This window comes from Notamacropus eugenii, chromosome 1 (genome assembly GCF_028372415.1).
Source record: "Notamacropus eugenii isolate mMacEug1 chromosome 1, mMacEug1.pri_v2, whole genome shotgun sequence".
Taxonomy (NCBI): domain Eukaryota; kingdom Metazoa; phylum Chordata; class Mammalia; order Diprotodontia; family Macropodidae; genus Notamacropus; species Notamacropus eugenii.
The window spans coordinates 420,614,597-420,633,720 of NC_092872.1; the positions used below are offsets into that span (position 1 = coordinate 420,614,597).

A 19,124-nucleotide genomic window follows, 5' to 3' on the forward strand; every position below is an offset into this window, starting at 1 on the left:
AGACTTTTTGCCCTCTCAAAGACTGTGAGGATAGGACAGTAAGGGGAGGAGACAAATGTCTTAAACAGCTATTAAGAACACATCAATGAACTGACATACTCTAGGGATGGTTTCTTACTGGGAAAGTCAGACCTGCTAGAAGAAATGTTTGAAAATGGTCAGCCACTGGTGGGATGCTCATCAAAGAGTAGATTAAAACTTTGGAAGAGGGGGCCCTGGTAGAAATGGAGTCAGCTTTTGTGGCCTAAGTGGGTAGGCAGTGTTAATGGTAGAAACCAATGCTAAAATCTGAGTGACATTAGGAGGTATGACGGGCAGGAGAAATGAATGTTACAATATTGGTTCATATTTAGTTTCAAGTATGTAAATTATTTTCTCATTTTCCCCACTCTTCTTGGTAATGTCTGTGATCTGTTTTTATCAGCAGGCAAGGAAAAATGAGAAAACCACACATTAACAGAAAGGATTTCACAAAGGGACTCCCAACTTCATTCCTAAAGTTTCCAAAAGCTATATCCAATTGAAAACCCGGTACTATAAAGGCATGGCTTGGTAAAACCAAGCAGGCAGAGGGTGAAGAAGTACTCAAAATGAGGGAATTTGGTGGGAGAAGTTAGGATGAGGGATGGGGGAGAGGAGAATAAAAGCTCTTAGTTCTATGGTTCCACAATCTGTATGGGTACACCCACCCACCCACAATTAGGCAGTTTCTCTGCCTTGGGAATGTTAACAATACTTAAAGGCATTTGGAAAAAAAAAAGAGAGAGAAACAACATTCCAAAATAGTAGATTCTTTAAAATAAAAAAACCCCAAACAAAAAACCCTAGTTACAAATTAAAATGCTAGAAACAAAACCTAGTCAGTATTTACATGTAATATTTTTAACCCCTTTAAAAACCCACTGTCCAGAGGTTTCCATTAGAACAATAAATGATCATGTACAACTGCATGCAAGAAATAGAAAAGAGTATTACACTAAAAATCAGATTTCAAAACCTCTCTCATGTGGAGGAGGAAGGAGTTGTTTACTTGGAGCTGGGCTGGCAGAGGAGAGGGGCCAAGGCTTCTCTCTTCCCATGCTCCTTGGGATGGTAAGGCAAATTGGCTGGGGTTGGTATTCCTTTATTCTCAGGTCTCCATCTGTTCATGGAGTTGGTAGGGGTTTCTTGGTGACATGTTTAAGAGCTGTGGAGCCACCCCCACCCCACCCCTACCAAGGGCCAAGTGCTCCCAAATGGTATCTGGATACCCCTGGGCCCCTGTGCCACCTGAGGGGGGTTGTGTAGAAGGCATCTGGTATCTTTCCACCTGCAGTGCTTCACCCCCAAATAGTTAGCCCAGCCACAGTGCAATGGAATGATGAAATCCCCTCATTTGATCCAGGCCTCATCCCATGAAGACTGTCTATTGAATTTTCTTATTCTGTGTGTTAGGATTTGGATTTTGCCCCAAAGGATCCCTTTTGATTTTTCAGTAAGAGTCCTCTCTGAGATGGCAGTATTTCTCCATACAACATACCCTCCCTGCCACTTAATGTGGAACACTGAACCTTTCCAACATCATTTCAGACCACAGCATGAAGAACAAGTTAAGTTAATAATATCAACATCACCAACATTCAGCCAAAAGGGAATGGAGACTAATGACTTGAGATAACTTACTAGAAAGCACTCAGTAGGGTTGAGCAGGATTGCCTGGGGTTCAGAGGAACATTTTCAAGTCTATTTAGATGCTCAAAAGAAAAGAAACAAGTTGTTGCTCCATGATGGAAATCTTGTCAGATCTGAATTTACTGCTTTCTTAGTTCTTTCTTTGCAGTTTAAGCCAGGTGGAAAATTTCACAACCACTCTGGGTCACAATCAGGAAGAACAGAGCTCTGTGTGTGTGTGTGTGTGTGTGTGTGTGTGTGTGTGTGCGTGCGTGCGTGCGCACGCGCACACCAGAACTAAGGTGAACACGGTACGTTGGCACCAGATGCTCCCTAGGGAGGGATCACATTGGAGACTGACTCCTTTCAGCTCTCCTAGGCAGTTTATCTAACCACTCAGCTGGAGAGAAGTCGATTTTGTGTCCTGCCCTCTGTCAGGTCTAGAAGGGCTTGGACTGCCACTGGATGTGAACATTACAGCACATTTCCAAGTTGGCCTCATAACCAGCAGGAGCAAATGAAAGTAAACAAGGCTGCTCTCCTACTCAAGAGTCTGGTTAGAGTGGCCAGTTAAGGCTGCCAGAAATCCCCTGAAAAGTAGCCTCCCCCCCCAAATGAGACTTGGTAGCTCCTAAAAGCCTATTTTACACAGGTAGAATGGCACTGAGCCACTTCCCACCATCCTGGGGATTTCCAACCCATTAAGGAAACTTGGGACTGATCATACAGATAGATACATAAGCTATAGGGGAAGATGGCTTGAAAGACATGAAATGACTCAAGTGGGTGGGGAGGTAGAAAAAATGGTCAGTATGTGACTAGGGGAAGATCCTTAGGAGGCAGTGAATGTGCTACTAGACATTAAGGCTAAATATGGACAGGCTGGTGAAAATTTAGGGAGGTTAGTAGACATTTTAAAATCTATGTGCAAAGCTGCATTAAACACTCTCTGGGTTCAGTCTAGTTTACCACTGAGTACATTGGTTGGAAATCTCAGGGATCACCAAGCTTGGCTGAGGCTCAGGGACCTATGTTTGGCTCATAAAAAAGTAGGAGGAAAAATTGAAAATTGAAATGGGAAATGTATGGGAAATGGTGGAATCAGCCCAATCCTTGTATCCTTGTCAATAGGAACTCAGGAAAGGGATACTGGGATGTAAGATCCAGTACAACTGTTGCCTGTGAATAAGAATCTGGGTTCTGAATCCAAAGCAATTAATTCATATCATTTGGAAATGATATTTGAGCATTCTGAGATTTCAGCTGTGCCAAGTGGGTATCTGGATATGGATAAGGAAACCAGTGTTCAACTGCTGAACTGCCTTGTATCTCCCTTAACTTCCCTAACATTTCAACATTTCAATGGGAACACCATGTTGCCCTGTGTCCTGATGAACAGGATACCTCTCAATCCTCAATAAATTACTCTAGGGATCTGGGGATGAATTAAATTATTAAAATAATATAAACTACCTTAAATATTTATAGTCAGGAAAGTACAACAGTATCATGTGTCAGGGCCTCAGGAGAAGGCTCTGGAGTCTTTCTGCCCCATAGTCCAGGTGACAGCAGTTTTGCTAACTCCTCTCTGGCTAGGTCAACTAAACTGTCCACCAAGGTTGTTTAGCAGGAATATCATTGCTTTTGACTGCTTGACGTAAACATAGTATTGAGGCTGCTACCACTCTAGGATGTCTGAAGAAAGAGCAAGGATTCAAGCCAATGATGTCCAAATGCTTCAAAGACAATTAAAAATCTCTGCTAGATTGGTGGTTCCCTGCTTCTTGTAAGTGTACCCAGATCCCGAGGCCTACATTCCCTGACCCTAGCTTCCACAAGTCTGGTATTAGTTTTTCTCTACATCATTGTTGGACGTGAGCTGCCAAAGATGGGGGATGCAAAACCCCTTACTTCTAAGATATGAAGATCCAGACTCCTCAAGGTGGCTGGCTACCCTATCATACTCCATGGAGAGTCACAGAAATCCAGGGCAGCAAGAGCCAGGGGGTAAGAAATGTGAGAAGAAGGAAGCGATTATGTTGGGCCTCAGAGTAGAAGCCCAAGTCTAGTTCATCATTATGTGGTATTGCCAGAATCTACCTGTTATGTATTACAAAGACTTCGTTGGGTTGTCCTGATGGATGGAGCTCATCTCTCAACACTGGGTGTTTGAACTGCAGTGCATGGTAATGGAGATACACAATGTCATCCATTTGGTACAACCAGATTTCTTGTTAAAGCCTCTGGCCTTTTACCCCACAGGTAGCCAGGCACTGTCAGTGCCTTCTGGCTTGGCTGTTGTCTAAAAGGAAATCTTCCTGATACTGTGGAAGATTACAGGGGAAAAGCATCTCTCTGAAGTTTAAGTTTTAAGACTTAGGCTATTGAAATCTCGTCTCAAAATCACATTGGGAATAGCTTACTGTGGCTGCCTGTTTGGGATGTCTGTAGTCTCCAAAGGATACCTCCCTGTTAGGTATCCTAAGAAAAACATTTAAACTGAGCAAAAAGTTCCTGCTACTCCCTTAGCACCCTAGAAGAGGCCCCCAGAGAAGATTCCTAGTAGCGATGTTCCAACACTTAACTTTGATCTCCCTCATTCCCTGTCTTCTCATCTGAAGGTTGGAGTATAGTGACCTGATCAGCCGATATCCCTGTTGATTGATGCAAAAGGGATCGCTTGCATTTGTTCCCCTTGGAACCTATTCCATAGGCTTCCAGGCTTTGATGCAACATCTGCTTCTTAAATCCTCCTTCCAAGGCAAGGTGGTGTTTAGGAGACAGATGTACTGGCTGTGGGACCCCTCTGGGCCCTGTTGCCTCTTATCAGCTGATCCAGATCTGCTTAATGAGTCACTGGAGATTTGGCTTCTCACAACACCTGTTGGCTGAGGGGTGGGATGGGACAAGGGGAGTGTTGCTGTTCTGTCCCTTGGCAGCATGATCATTCACTGGAAGAAGCTGTCCTCTCTTCCCCTCCCCGGATGGTTTCAGGGGGATGTAGTCTGCATTTAGAGGGAGAGTGCCTGGTGATGGATCGGGAAGGCCGAGCAAAGCAGGAGGTCAGAGACTGAGCACTGCAGTCACACATAGCATCCTGTGGAAGGGAAGGTAGAAAGTTAGCTGTAATTAAGAGATGAGCCTGAGTGTACTGATGATAGGGTGACCTGCCAGGATCCTTTGGGGGTAAAGGTTATGGATCTGGTCTGTAAGGCAATTAGAAATAGAATCTAGATATGAGTGGAGGATTTGAGGGAGATTTTGAAGGGAAAAATGTATATTGAGTTTATGACATTGACTCTGCCTCTAATATACTAAGAAGGTACCTAAATGCCACATCAATGCATTGTTAGTGGAGCTGTGAATTGGTCTAGCTCTTCTTTTGAGAGTCTTGAACTTTTTGCCTTCCAGATGAATTTCATTATAATTTTTCCTATCTCTATAAAATAATCATTTGGTAGTTTAGTATGGCAATAAATAAATATAGGGAGTATTGCCATTTTTAATATATAATGCCAGAACTTACTTATGAGCAAATATTTCTTTAATTATTTAGATCTGTATTTAAAGAATGATTTATAGTTGTATACCTAGAGTTCCTGTGTGTCGTAGTAGGTAGACTCTCAAGTACATCCTTTGGTTATTTAATATTCTACAGCTTTGCTAAAATTAGTTTCATTTAACTTTTAATTCACTCTCTAGTATTCTTTAAGTATACCATCATATTATCTGCAAAAAGCAATAATTTGTTCCTTTTTTGCCCATGCTTATCTCGATTTTTTTTTCTTATTGCTATGGAGTGCATGATATCAAATAGTAGTGGTGACACTGAACATTTTTGCTTTACCCTGTTCTTATTATAAAGGCAACAAGTTTATCCCCATTACATATAATCGTTAGCTCTTGGTTTTTAGATAGATTCTACTTACTATGTTTAGGAAGGTCCATTTATTCCTACTATGTTTTCTGGTGTGAATTTTTTTTTTTAAATTAGAGAAAAGAGTGTTATAGTTTATTTTAAAAAAACTTTTTCTGCATTTCTTGATGTAATCGTATTTGTTTTTGTTTTGCTTATTTATTGTTCTAGTAATTTGGAACTATTGCTAAAAAAATTACTAAATTGTGAATACATGGTGATACCATTGGTCAGTGTATATCCCAAAGAGATCAAAAAGGGATAGGACCCAAATGTACAAAAATGTTTATAGCAGCTCCTTTTGCCATAGAAAAGAATTGGAAATGCCCATTAATTGGGGAATGACTGAAAAAATTATGGTATATGAATGTAACATAAGATATTTTACTTTAAGAAATATAAAAAAAAAAAAGACAGTTTGAGAGAAACCTGGGAAGACTTACATAAACTCATGTGGTGTGAAGTGAGCAGATCCAGTACAGCAACTTATAAAAACAATATGGTTAAAAAGAACTTAGAAAGACATAAGACTTTTGATGGCAACAATGACCAATTTTAATTTCAAGGGGCAGCTGATTATGTATGCTACTCATCTCCTGACTGAGAGGTGATGTATTCAAGATACAGAATGAGTCATATTTTTTGGACATGAACAACATGGAAATTTGTTTTTCTTGCCTAATAATATTTGTTACAAGGCTTTTTTTCTTTTTTCCTCCCATATGAGATAGGAGAGAAAATAAATGCTTGCTGGTTGAAAAGAAGAAAAAAAAAGAAAGTCCTGTATTTCCACAGTAGAGAAAGATCATAGAATCACAGAATGACAAAGCTAGAAGAAAGCATAGAGACATAACCTTATTTCACCAGAATGAATACTGTGGTCCAGAGAGAGAAAAGGATTTGATTAAGGTCATCCAGCAGGTTAACAGGGTGACCTCTAGTTATCACTAGTAATTCATGTGAACACAGACAGTATGGCTAGAAAGAACCTATAGAGTATTGCTAAAGATTACAAAAACTTGGGTAAGTAGTGTTTTCATCACAGATACTCACTAAAAGTAAGGTATTCTGAAGAAAAAAGCATATTTAGGAAGTGACTAGATGGTTAAGAAATCATGTCAGAAAACAGGGATGTGGATTTCTGGACCACAGCTTAAAATATAGGAATGGACAGGTTTCTGTCTACTCAAGGCTAGACATTTGCAAATTTAATAGAATGGGCTTTCAGCTGAAATGAAAACAGGAGAGAGAAATTTGACTTTATTTTCACTAAGCTAGATACTATTGAATGGCTACAATGTAGGATGACTAGCACTGGAGACACTCAGAAGTTTGTAAACTTGTGATAAAGTCCAAGTGAGGAAACTTCTTCCAATGCATACTGGTAATTTTTCTGCAATTTATAGTCTTTGAAAATTGCCTGGGGGCTTAGAGGTTAAATAAATGTATCCAGGGTTACATAGCCAGTATGATGCTAGAACTAGTTCTCTCTTCATTCTGACATGGGGCCTCTCTTTTTAAAAGCTATAATACGGATAAAAGGTAGGGGCAACAAAGGAGAGATTGAACCCCAATTCAAAGTGCCTAGGACAATAGGTACTTATGATAACTGTGACAGACATGTTTGGACCGCTCAACTTTTGCTTTTTCTTCTAAGGAGAGTGATATTTGGACTAGAAATGACAGAACAAAAATAGTTATTAGAGAATTGATATTATAATAAGTAGATAATAAGAGACTACCTAGGTTCTTTAATAATTTAAAGTCAACAGGTCTAATCAATAAGTCAACAAGCATTTATTAATCTGCCTTGCATCAGATACTGGGCTAGGCACTGGGGATACAAATGCAACAAAACGATGAACTGCATTCTCAATTACATAAAGAATTGGCATATGTCACATACAACGATCTTTGAAGGGAAAAGCTACTGTAGGATTTGAGATTGAAAAATGTCTGATTTTTCAAAATGGAGAAGATAATCTGTGAATTTAAGGCTAATAAGTTTGATTCTGATTCCTGGAAAAATTCTAGGTCAAGAGTTCTTAACCTAGGGTCTGTGAATTTGTTTTTAAAAATATTTTGATAACTGTATTTTAGTATAATTGGTTTGCTTTGTTATTTCATTATTTAAATCATTCTGAGAAGGGGTCCTTAGGTTTCACCAAACTTCCAATGGGATAAATTATACAAAAAAATGTTAAGAAAACAGACATTCAGTAAACATCTATAAAAGGACTGGGTAGTCACAAAGAACCAGAATGGTTTCAACAAGAATAGGCCTTATCAGAATAATAATTTATTTTAGACTGGTAGAGATCAGGGAAATGCTATAGTACAGTTAGTGAAATTTGGAAATGGTTCAATGGTCAAATACAAATTTGATTCCAGACTAAAAGGAAATCTACTAGAGTGCCTCAGGATATATGTTTAGGTCTGCACTAATTTAGTAAACTTTTCAATGAATGAATGACTTAGAAAATTTCAGTTCAATTCAGTTAGCATTTATGTAACAAGGAACTGTGCTAAGTCCTGGACATACAAAGAAAAAAATGAAACAGTTCCTCAAGGAACTTAAATTCTTGTTGAGGATAAAACATGCACAAATGAGTAAATGTTATCATTGGTGGTGGTAGGGAGATAGTTAGAGGACTCAGGAAAGGTCTTATGAAGGAGGCAATACTTGAAGGAAGGAAGATATTCTAAGAGATAGAGGTGAGGAGGGAGAACATGCTGGGAATAGAGACAACACAAAAGAATAGGGAAGGCAGTGGAATGTTGTGTGCATGGAACAGAAAGCAGGCCATTTGGGTATAAAGGTACAAATGAAATGAGTCTGAGAAGGAATTGTAAAGGGCATTTTAATGCCGAACAAGAATGTTCCTATTTTATCTTAGAGACAATAGGGACTCTGAGAAGCTTCTTGAAGAGTGGAGTGACGTGGTCAAACTTATACTTTAAGAATGTCAAATTGGCAGCAATGTGAAGGATGGATCAGAGAGGAGAGATGATGGAAAAAATGAGGATTCAAAAATATACTGACAAACTACAATACTGGGTCAGATTTGATAGAATGGACTTTAATAAGGACAAATGCAAAGTTTGACACTTAGGTTCAAAAAATCAATTTCACTAGTACAAGATACCAGAAATGTGGCGAGAGCAGTTTGACTTGAAGAGAGTCTTAAGTGACATTAAAAGAGGCATAGTATCTAGCATTGTGTAGGCTATAATATTGTTGTATTCTACTCTAGTTATACCAAACCTAGAGTATTGTATTACTTCCAGATATCATATTTTAGGGAACACAGTGGTAAGCTGGAGAATATCCAAAGCAGGGCAGTCATGAAGGTAAAGTGTATTAAAATCATGTGGATTTTCAGCCTGGAAAGAAAGAAGATGATGAGGGGGCAGGGATTATAACCATATTAGGACTGGCATGAGGAAAAGGGATGAGAACTATTCTCTTTGTCCTCCACAAAATAGAACAAGTAGTGATGGGTAAAAGCTGTAAAAAAAAACCAAATTTAGGCTTGAGGAAAGGAAAAATTTTCTAATAATCAGTGACTCAAAAGTGGAATGGACTAGTTTGATAGTGGGATTCCCAAGTCCCCCTTTACCCTCAATCAACCTTGTATGAGGCTTCCTACCCACAAATAGCTTCCCTTTCTAAGTGCCTCTTAAATGCAGGTAACTTTGGGTGTGAGTGACATTTCTCTCTAGGAATGAAGATAAGAGTTTATTGGTCTTTGGGGAGAAATGGCAGTGGTGGTAAAGCACTAAAAGGAAGGAAATGGAAATAGAGGAGTAAGATGCACAATCTGAGGTTTTTGAGGTTTTAAAACAAGGACTCCTAGCATGGCAACACTCCATCATACCCTACCTTAACTCTCACAGGAAGGGAAAGAACCCGTATACCTACCTCAGCCACAGTCAAATTGCCATCTGGATCTCGAAGGGTTCCATCCTTACCCCCCTGGGAGAGTAAAGCTGGCCTGACCTCCTCACAACTGCTCAGCTTTGGAGTTTTCTTGCTCAAAATCCTGGCAATTCCTTCAGACTGGTGGTAACTTGCTGGGGAAAGAGGCTCTGGCCTTTTGGTGCACTCATCTCCCACTACTTCTTTCCGTTCTGTCCCGGAAGTGGGACTCTGTGAGCGGCCACACACGTTACGAAAGAACTCCTGCACGATACCATACTTATGAGTCTCTGGTTTGGTGCGGGTCTCCTGGCTCCCTGGCTTCCAGATAGACTCGGTGCTCCCAGAGTGCTCTACTACATTGAACAAACTAGATAGTCCATCATTAATGTTGCTTAAGACTGGGCTGTCTCGGGTTGTAGTAGACCTGGCCCAAGCTGATCCATTTTGCTTACTCTGGTGAAGATTCCACAGACTTCGGTCCTTGGAGCTATCCAGTTTGGAGACAGATCTCCTCTGAAGCTTTGGTGACCCATATTTAGGAGAACAACAAGGTCTTTCAATCCGAGAGTGGACCTTCTCCAGTGAAGAGGATATCTGTTTGCTTCGGACAGATACCAGAGAAGAGCTACGGGGAGACCAGCTCTTGCCATGCAGGCTTCCCCGAGGCAGGTCAGTCTGAAGACCAACACTCACTGTCTGGATGGTCTGGGTGCCGACACTTGTCAGCCCTACAGTCTGGCTTGACATGCTTTTCACCTTCCTCTCTAGAGAGCCAGAGCGGATGGCCTGGCGGACACAGTTGGTAATTTCTTTCATGTCATCGCTCATGTTGCCTGACATCTCAAAGTCATGTAGGGCAGAGGGGAAGTTGGGCACAGGAGCTGCAGAACTGCTGACTGGGCTGCTGTCCAAAAGTTCCCGGTGTTTGGAGAAGTTACATAGCCACCGGCCATATGTACTCTCAGCCAAGCCTTCTGACTCTGCTGACTCTTTGGGCTTGGCCATGGTAAAGAGGAATCCAGGCTCAATGAGAATTTTCCCTTCTTTACTCTGGACCAGAGGGACCCCTAGCCTACGGGCCACAGGTGGGCTATAGTAAATCCGGATGCCTGTTTTGTCAGGAGCTGTGTAGCTCCTCTGCATCTGCTTCTGGGCACAATCTTGGTAGGCCAGGGTGCCTCTCCTGTTGCAGTCTTTAGGGGAGAGGCCAAGCTTCTCCTTGGTCCCCTTTTCTGGGCTAGCCTGCTCATTGTCCACAAAGACAATTCTGGCAGGGTTCACTGTGGCAGTATCCGTCAGTGTACTGGGCAGCAAAGATGGAGCTGGAGAAGTCTTTTTGCCTCGAGAAGTTTCATTCACTATGTTGGCTGATTTGCCCGGAAGGTAAGGAGAACAGTCAAGTAAACTTTCAAACTCAGACATCGAAGAAACAGATTTGGTCCTGGTGGGAGAAGAAGATATGATGAGCATAACAAAACTTGGGCCCATGGATTGGAGACCATTTTACAGGTGGGAAGAGGAAACTTGAGGACATAGGATCATAAAACCACAATAAGAGGAATTTCACAGATCATCTCATAGAAATACATCATTTTGCCAATGTGGAAACTAGGTCCAGAATGATTGAGTGACTTGCCCAAGGTTAAATAAGGAGTAAGTAGTAGAGTCAGGATTTGTAGCTAGATCCTCTGACTTAGGTGCTCTAGCTACTACATCAGATCCCATATGCAAATGGGAAGGATTCACTGCCTAGTATATTGAGGCCAAGTCCCTTAGATTACATTTGAAGATCTCTATACTCTGAACCCACCTCATTTTCACCCCCATTTTCTTTGGGAGGACCCTCAGTACATGATGACATTTATATACAGTTTTACATACATGATATCATTTAAGCTTCTTAACAACTGTGTAAAGTAAGTTCTATAGGTGCTGTTATCTTTATTTTATAGGGAAAGAAACAGAGGCACAGAGTACATGTTCACACAGCTAGTACATTATGGAGGTAAGATTTAGATCTAGTTCTTAATGACTACAAGTCCTGCACTCTATCCATTCTACTAAACTGATTCTTACCCTCTATCATCAAGACATCTTCTTTAGTGACCTCTACTCGTGCCAGGATCATTTCCTCCTCCATACCTTTACTTATGTTGTTGTAACTTTAGAGACTTTCCTCTCTGCTTGCACCTATCCAAATCCTATGTGTTTTCAAGGCCTAGCTCAAGGTTCATTTTCCTTGCAGGAAGCTTTATGCTACTTGTTCAACTCACATAATGGTTTCTGTCTCTCCTCATTGACCGTAAGACCTATTGTTTATGCCAGGACCTCAAAGAGCCATTTGGGACTGCTTAAGACATTATGCAGCTGTACAGTCATATGAATATAGAATCAAATTAACAAATGTTTATGAAGGAAAAAAACAATAGGATAGTTTTAGTGTAGAAGAATGAGTGCAAGGCCACTGAACTATACATTTTGGCATCGGATGATTTTTGACTTGGCACTTACAGCGTTTGTTGGCTGTAAGCAAATAAGACTGTAAACTTCTTAAGCACTGGGACAGACAAGTGACAGTAGGTGGTTATATTGTTGAAGAAATGAATTCCAAGGCCTGCATGCTGATTCCTTTGACCCCCAAATGGGATGAAAGAGCGTGGCAGGGAACAAAATAAAGAGGAACCTAGTTTCTCTTGCTATCAAAGGCCCCTCTCATTTAAAAAATATATATTTTTTAAAAAGGCACAAAGATTTCTGACTGCCCTAGGTTCCTGGATGACTTTTGACTACGCATGTATAGCATATGCATTAAAAGAAAGGTATGGGTTGGGAGTTGTGGGGGTAGGTGGTCAGAGCACAGCAAGCCCCAGGGACCTAGGCCACCTAACCTCTTTAAGTTGGTTCCATTGGCATCAGCTTCAGAAATCGTCTCTTTGTCATGTATCTTCTCACTGAGGGTCTGGAGGAGAAGAGGAACGTTATGGGTTAGTCACCATGGCAGAAGGGAGAAGTGAAGTGAAGTGATTAACACAGTATGAATGAGCACAGTGCTTTCCTCTGTGACCTCAAAGCACTTTCCTAGGATCTTAGCTTTAGAGCTGAAGGGACTTCACATTCACACAGAGGGCATCTAGTTCAGTCTCCTTGTTTTACAGATGAGGAAACTGAAGCCCTGCAAGATTAAATTATTTGTCCAGGGTCACACAGGAAACAAACATTAGAAATCTCATTAGTGATTTGAACCTAGGTCCTCTGACTCCATAGCCTCAAAATACAAAAATCTGAGATTGGCTTGGTGCAACAATTCCTTTCATTTCTATAGGAACTTCATACTTTTCACTGCATTTTCACATATGATAGAACATTTTTATCCTCATTGTAATATTGAAGGGTGGAAGGGTTGGGATTATTAATGGTATTTTGGCATGTGGGGAAATAGAGGCTTAGATTAGAGAAATTAAGTAACTTGCCTAAGTAACACAAGAATTTGATTCATTTGACAGAAAAGTAAACTGATGCCCAGAACAGGTTAGATGTATAAGAACACATAAAAAAGAGGCATAAAAAAAAATCAGGTGTTCTGGCTTCCAGCTTTTTCCACTTATCTGTCCACATTCATTGTTGCTAATAAAGGCATTAAAACAAAGCCTAAATATTGCTTAAGCTGGAAGACTTAACCACGTTAACAATTAATGGGAAGAAGTGTGGAGGTTTACCTCTTTCCTATGGAGGAAATATCTTCACATGTAATCATAAAACATTACAGCTGGAAGGACCAGAGAACTTATTTTGTCCAACTTCCTCACATCCTAGGTGAGGAAACTGATCCAAGAATTTAATGATTTGCCCAAGGGAAGTGAACTCAGATCCCATACTACATGCTTATTGTAAGAATCAATGTGAAACCTTGAATATTTCCTTCAAGATACTGGCATGTGCTTGGGCAGCTAAATAGGGTTTATGACAGTAGTGGATTGGGATGCCCATCAAAGTCCAGAGTATGTTCAGGATAGAGAGCAGCAAATATCCTAGGAAATGAATTTTTATCTTGTCTTTTCCCAGCTTTTTTTATGAACTGTTGCTCCAGTCAACCCTCTGACAAGTCAGCAACTTTTGTCTTCTTTACCCCCTGCTGGTAAGCTAGGAGACCTGGGGTCATCACCTTGGCATGTTGACTGAGAAAGCTTGACTCACCTCTTTCCAGCTGCTGTCATGCTTTTCCATCTCAATGTGTTTCAAAGCCCAGGAATCAGCTCCCTTCTGCAGCTAGGTAGTAACAGAATGCAAATTAGCTCTGCAGTTGCCAAAGCTCGAGGACAGTCACCTGCTTGTTCTCAAAATGATATTTGCTTCTCCCTGCCAGAAACTAATCTTTGCTGTTGATTCTAAGAGAAATCCTTCCCATTGACTTATGGGACAAAGGAATATGTGAGTGTAAATAATACTTTATATTTGTGTGGCACTTTTAAATTTTACAATTTCATGATTCTCAGAATAATCCTATGAGGAGTGGTAGTATAGATATTATTTCTTTTTGGTAATTGAGAAAACTGTATCTTTGATAAGGGAAGGGATAAAGGGATATCCTATGTAGCAGAAATCACACTTGAATCCTGATCTTTTGGCTCCAAGCATTATGCTATTTCCACTACACCATCCTAACTTTTCAACAAGATTAATGGACTTGGAGTCAGAAGGCATCAGTTTCAGTTTGAGCCCTGCTACTTATATGACCTTAGGTATTAAAGAATCTCAACGAAGGAAAGGACCTCAAAGACCACATAATCCAACCCATTCCTGATTAAGAATTACCACTAATCTAAACATCCCCTAGTAAGTATTCATCAAACCTTTTCCAGTAAGTCACTTCAAATGTAAAGCGTGGATTTTAACACTAAAGCTACTTCACAGGAATATTGTGAGGATCAAATGACATAATGTACATAAAAATATTTTGCAAAAAGTGAAGTGAGCAGAACCACTGTACATAGTAACACCAATATCGTACAATGATTGAATGACTTAGCTATTCTCAAGGATACAATGATCCAAGGAAATTTTGAAGGATTTATGATGGAAAATGCTATACCATTCCAGTGTATAGCACTGATGGGAGTCTAAATACAGATCAAAGTATACTATTTTTTACTTTGTTTTTTGGATTTTTTTTGGTGTGTATTTTCTTTCATAACATGACTAATATGGAAATGTTTTTCACTGATTATCCATGTATAACATCAAATTGATTGTCTTCTCAATGGGGGAGGAAAGATGGAGAAAATTTGGAACTTAAAATTTTCAAAAATGAATGTTAAAAACTTTTTACATATAATTGGAAAAAAATTTTTTAAAGTTGTTTTGCAAGATGTAAAGTACTATACGAATGTAAGCTATTATTACTATAAAGTCCTACAGCAAGAAGTGGGGATTAGACTATTACTATCATTGATAAGATCATAAACTTGCACTTTTATTTTTTAAATTTATTAAATTTTCTTAGTGAACAAAAAACAATTTCTCTCACACTCAGCATGAAATACTTTTATGACTTTCAAAGCATTTTAATATCTGTTATTTTATTTGATTCCCAAATTAGTCTTATGAAGTAGATATAGTAGGTAGTACTATCGCTATTGAAAGATGAGGAAAGTGAGGAGTGAGTGCAGAAGTCGAGTGATTTGTTCAAGGTCACAAAATAAGTGACTGGCAGAGCCAGGGTTAAAACTCATCTCTTAACTCTTAAGTCTGGTGCTCTGGCCTCTTCATCTACATCTTCTTTATGATAAACATGGGAGGACACCTTACAGCTGATAAGGACTTTCAATAGCTTCTAGGTGAAAATGTCTCTCTCTGTTAAGCTTTAAGGGAAGACTGTGTGGGGGAGAGAGCAAATTCTTTGCTTACATACAGTTAAGACCCATCAGAAGTCCTGGTACCCAGTGAAACAAGTCCCTTGCTCTCCCAAATTCCTTTCCAATTGGATGACAAGAAGAGAATCTCCCTAAGGAGAAGGGGAACAGATCTCAGATCTCTCTAGTGGAGAAGGAAGGAAAAAATGTAGAACCAAGCTCTCAGGTGCCCTGTTTTTTTATGAAGCTTTCCCTTATACCTCTTATATCACCAGACAGAGGGAAAAGGTTGACACATCTTCAAACTATAAAAAGTCTCAGCATAACACAGTGGGGGAAAAATCCCAGAGAGAAGTAGCCACTTCTATTGACTATTAACGTGGTAGTGTGGTATTGAGGAGAGATCAGTGGTGTTAAGAGTTGGCAAAACCCAGGTTCAAATATTGCCTCAAATACTGAGAGAAGCTGGGGGCTTAGTGAGGGTGAGCTAGTGAAGTGGATACACAGGTAGGAGCAACCTCAAGTGAATGAGGTCAGCCTGAGTCTGGGGATCATTTGGATGCCATGAGTTAGCTGATACTATTTTTTACTTCTTGGCTTTTGGTTCTCAGTTCAGTTAATAAAAAACCCTCACCAAAAAAACAACCAAACCAACCCAAACTGGTGTGGCTTCCTAAAAAAGAGGAGACTGGACTCAGTATGCAGAACTTCATATTTTAAGGCATGGTCAATGCAGAAATTTGTTTTGATTACATATTTGTTACAAGACTTTTTTTTTCAGTGAAGACTAAGAAAAATAAATGCTTTGTTAATTAAATTTTAAAACAAGAAAACTAGTGTGGTTTGCTCTTTTATTCATACTTGAGTTCACTTTGGTTTCCTGGCATTTATAATGACCATGTGCACCTATTTATCTGTAGGTCTGCATGTATGTCTGCATGTGTCTTTGTATGTGGGGAGCTGAACATGTCAGTGTATGTTATGTGAGGCTCTGTGCATAAATAGGAATATTTATGAATGTGTATGCAGATGAGTCCACATCCTAGTGTCAGAATATATATGTGAGTACATGTAGGTATGCTCTTGGGGACAGGGAAGCCTACCTTACCTGGCTTATTTTGTTCTGTAGCTCCTTCACCTGCTGCTCAGCCTGCTGCTTCTCATCTTTGAACCTATCCAGCAGCTCTATCTTCTGCTGGTCCCAGTTCTTCTCACTGATCTGCAGCTGTTTGGTGAGGTCCATGACTGCACTGTAGGATTCAGCCAGGAGGTGCTGGTGTTCCTCCCTTTCTCTTTTCAAAATGGCCTTCCAGTCTGGCAGGGCCCGCTCACTGACTCCTTTCCCAGGTTTTAGCTCCAGCTGGCAAAACATAACGCCAGGCAGTTTAGGAAGAAGAACTGCAATTGACTTAGCTCCCTTCCCCAAATCCCTGCTCTCCTCTAGAATCATGAAATGTGACAACCTCTAAGGGTTCCTAAAGACCAGTCAGTCCAATCTCATTTTACAGCTCGGGGAGAGGGGTGAGGGAAGGTAACTGAAAGTGACTTGACACAACAATGCTTGTTAATGGCATAGCAAAAATAAGATTTTTTAACAGAATAAGGCCAATTTTTTTCACCTAAGATGTTATAAATCTGAAAAGAGAATTTCCCTGCTCACAATGGGAACAGATAGGCAATGGCTTTCTCCTCTCTATAGCCATGGACAGCTGGGTCAGGGTGGAGTAGGAAGAGAGGGAACAAGTCACTATATTTCAAATCTACTTTCATATAAAAAATGGGGAGAGCCTAGATATAGGTTAGTTAGTTGAGAGACTATTACCTTTAGTCATTTAAATCTTTTGGCATTTAATTCAACATTTGAAGTTGCTCTATATTCCCACTACCAAATTCTCACATTCCTTTGCCTGAACTATTGGAATAATTTCCTATTTGACCTCCAGTCTATTCTTCATAGGCAAAAAGAATTTTCTACATGAGCAACTCTGATCACAACTCACTACTTTTGATCCAGTGCTCAAAATCCTTCAATAGCTCCCCATTGCCTATAACATGAAGTACAAACCTTTTTTGCCTGGCATTCAAAGCCCTCCAGTGTGATGCTTCCCTGTTTTTTAAGGATTATCTCATTTTATTCCCCTTCCCACTAATCAAACTGAATGGATCATCATTCTCCAAGATGATCCTACTTTTTGAGCTCTGTACTTTTGCTCATATGGAAAAATTCTCCCATTGGAATTTTACTCATCTTTCAAGACCTAGCTCAAATGTTCCTTTTCTATGAAGCTTCCTCTAATCTCTTATATCACCAGTTGTGGAGCACAGCACAGTGGGGGCACAGCAGCCATTTTCTTTTCCTATTTCAGTGGCAATGTGGTATCAAGAGTAGAGTCCTGGAGTTAATTAGGACTTTGGGTCAGATCCTGCCTCCCATACTTACTACCTGTATGACCCAGGCAAGTTACTAAATTCCTCTGGGCCTCAGTTGACTCTTCTTTTGTAAAATGAGGTGACTGGACTGACCTTTAAGGTCTTGTTTTTATCATTTCAGCAATGACCTTTTGATTTAGAGGCAGTATGGAGTAGTGGATAGAATGCTGGATTTGGGGTTAGAAAGACCTGGGTTCAAATCCTAATTCAGAAACTTAGTATGTCTGAGCCTCACTCCTCATTTGTAAAATGAGGATGTTAGACTTGGCCAGTAACTTCTCTTTTAGCTCTAAATCTATCATCCTATGATTCTTTAGCTGTCACAATTTTTTCCTACCTCTTATAATATTAACTCATTTAGATAGGGCCCTAATATTTATAAAGCACTTTTCTACATACTTTTAATAGCCTAATTTACAATTATTTGTGCCAGGATCATTTCCCCCCTATTAGATTTTGAGTTTCATGAGGGCAGACTGTGTTTTATTTAAATTATAAGATGCCTGGCTACTTTGGCTTCACAGACCCTCCTCCCAACTGGTGGTCTGAGCCTGGTTCCACCCAGTTTCAACCTATGAACATAAACTCAATTCCTCTTTTCCTGACCTCTGGTCTTCCTGACACTCAGCTGATAACTCAACGGTCTCCCTATGTTCCTGACTCTGTGACTACCTACTGCCCAAGCATACTCATATAACCTAATAAATGCTAATCTCAGTATTTCTGATCATAGCCTAATGATCTGACACCTCCCTCTCTCCCTCTTTTTCTTATCTCTCTACCTCCTGCTGGTCCCTTCACAGAAGTGTTTGGTTTTGACATTTCTGACCTTGGAACCCTAGCTGAAATGAAACTAATAGTAGCAGCTCAGCAAGAAGGGCCGAAGTAGTTTCCCTATTCAGGATTCGCTCTCTTTGGTAGGTTTGGCTGTGATATTAAGGAGAGCTAAATTAGCTGCTAGTAGGGAGAGTTGATCCATTTTCTCAGGGAAGTAGGTGGATTCCCAGACTGAGTATAAATACTTAGGCAGCTCAGGATAGGGCCATTTATTTCCACAAATATGTATTAAATATCTACCATGCTACCATGTGCAGCAGAACACTGTGATAGGTGCTTGGGGAGACAAAGTTTAAATAAGACATAGTCTCTCCCTGCATAGGGCTCTAGGAACAGTACCTGAAACATGCACAGATAATTACCAGAGATAATAATACATGATAAGTGCATAAGTGCCTTCTAAGATTAATGAGGAATCACCTAGAGAGAAGTGGAAAGATTTTCTGGATGAAGGGACATTTAAGTTGGGCTTTAAAGGAGGAGCAGGAATTAGGTAGGAAGAGCCTGGCAGCTAAAGGCC

General features: G+C 40.1%; 1 protein-coding gene across 2 annotated transcripts in view; it reads right to left on the reverse strand.

The window, feature by feature from the left end:
* Positions 1-4,466: 4,466 nt before the first annotated feature.
* The window catches only part of MTCL2 (microtubule crosslinking factor 2), a 112,490-nt gene continuing 97,832 nt past the window's right edge, over positions 4,467-19,124 (reverse strand). For both annotated transcript variants that reach the window (XM_072631432.1, XM_072631431.1), the window contains 5 exons: positions 16,446-16,697; positions 13,683-13,754; positions 12,377-12,447; positions 9,489-10,929; positions 4,467-4,747 (listed from right to left, as the gene is read on the reverse strand). In XM_072631432.1, the coding sequence (XP_072487533.1) occupies positions 4,595-4,747; positions 9,489-10,929; positions 12,377-12,447; positions 13,683-13,754; positions 16,446-16,697 (1,989 nt within the window). In that variant the 3' untranslated portion in view covers positions 4,467-4,594. The remainder of the gene's footprint in view (positions 4,748-9,488; positions 10,930-12,376; positions 12,448-13,682; positions 13,755-16,445; positions 16,698-19,124) is intronic.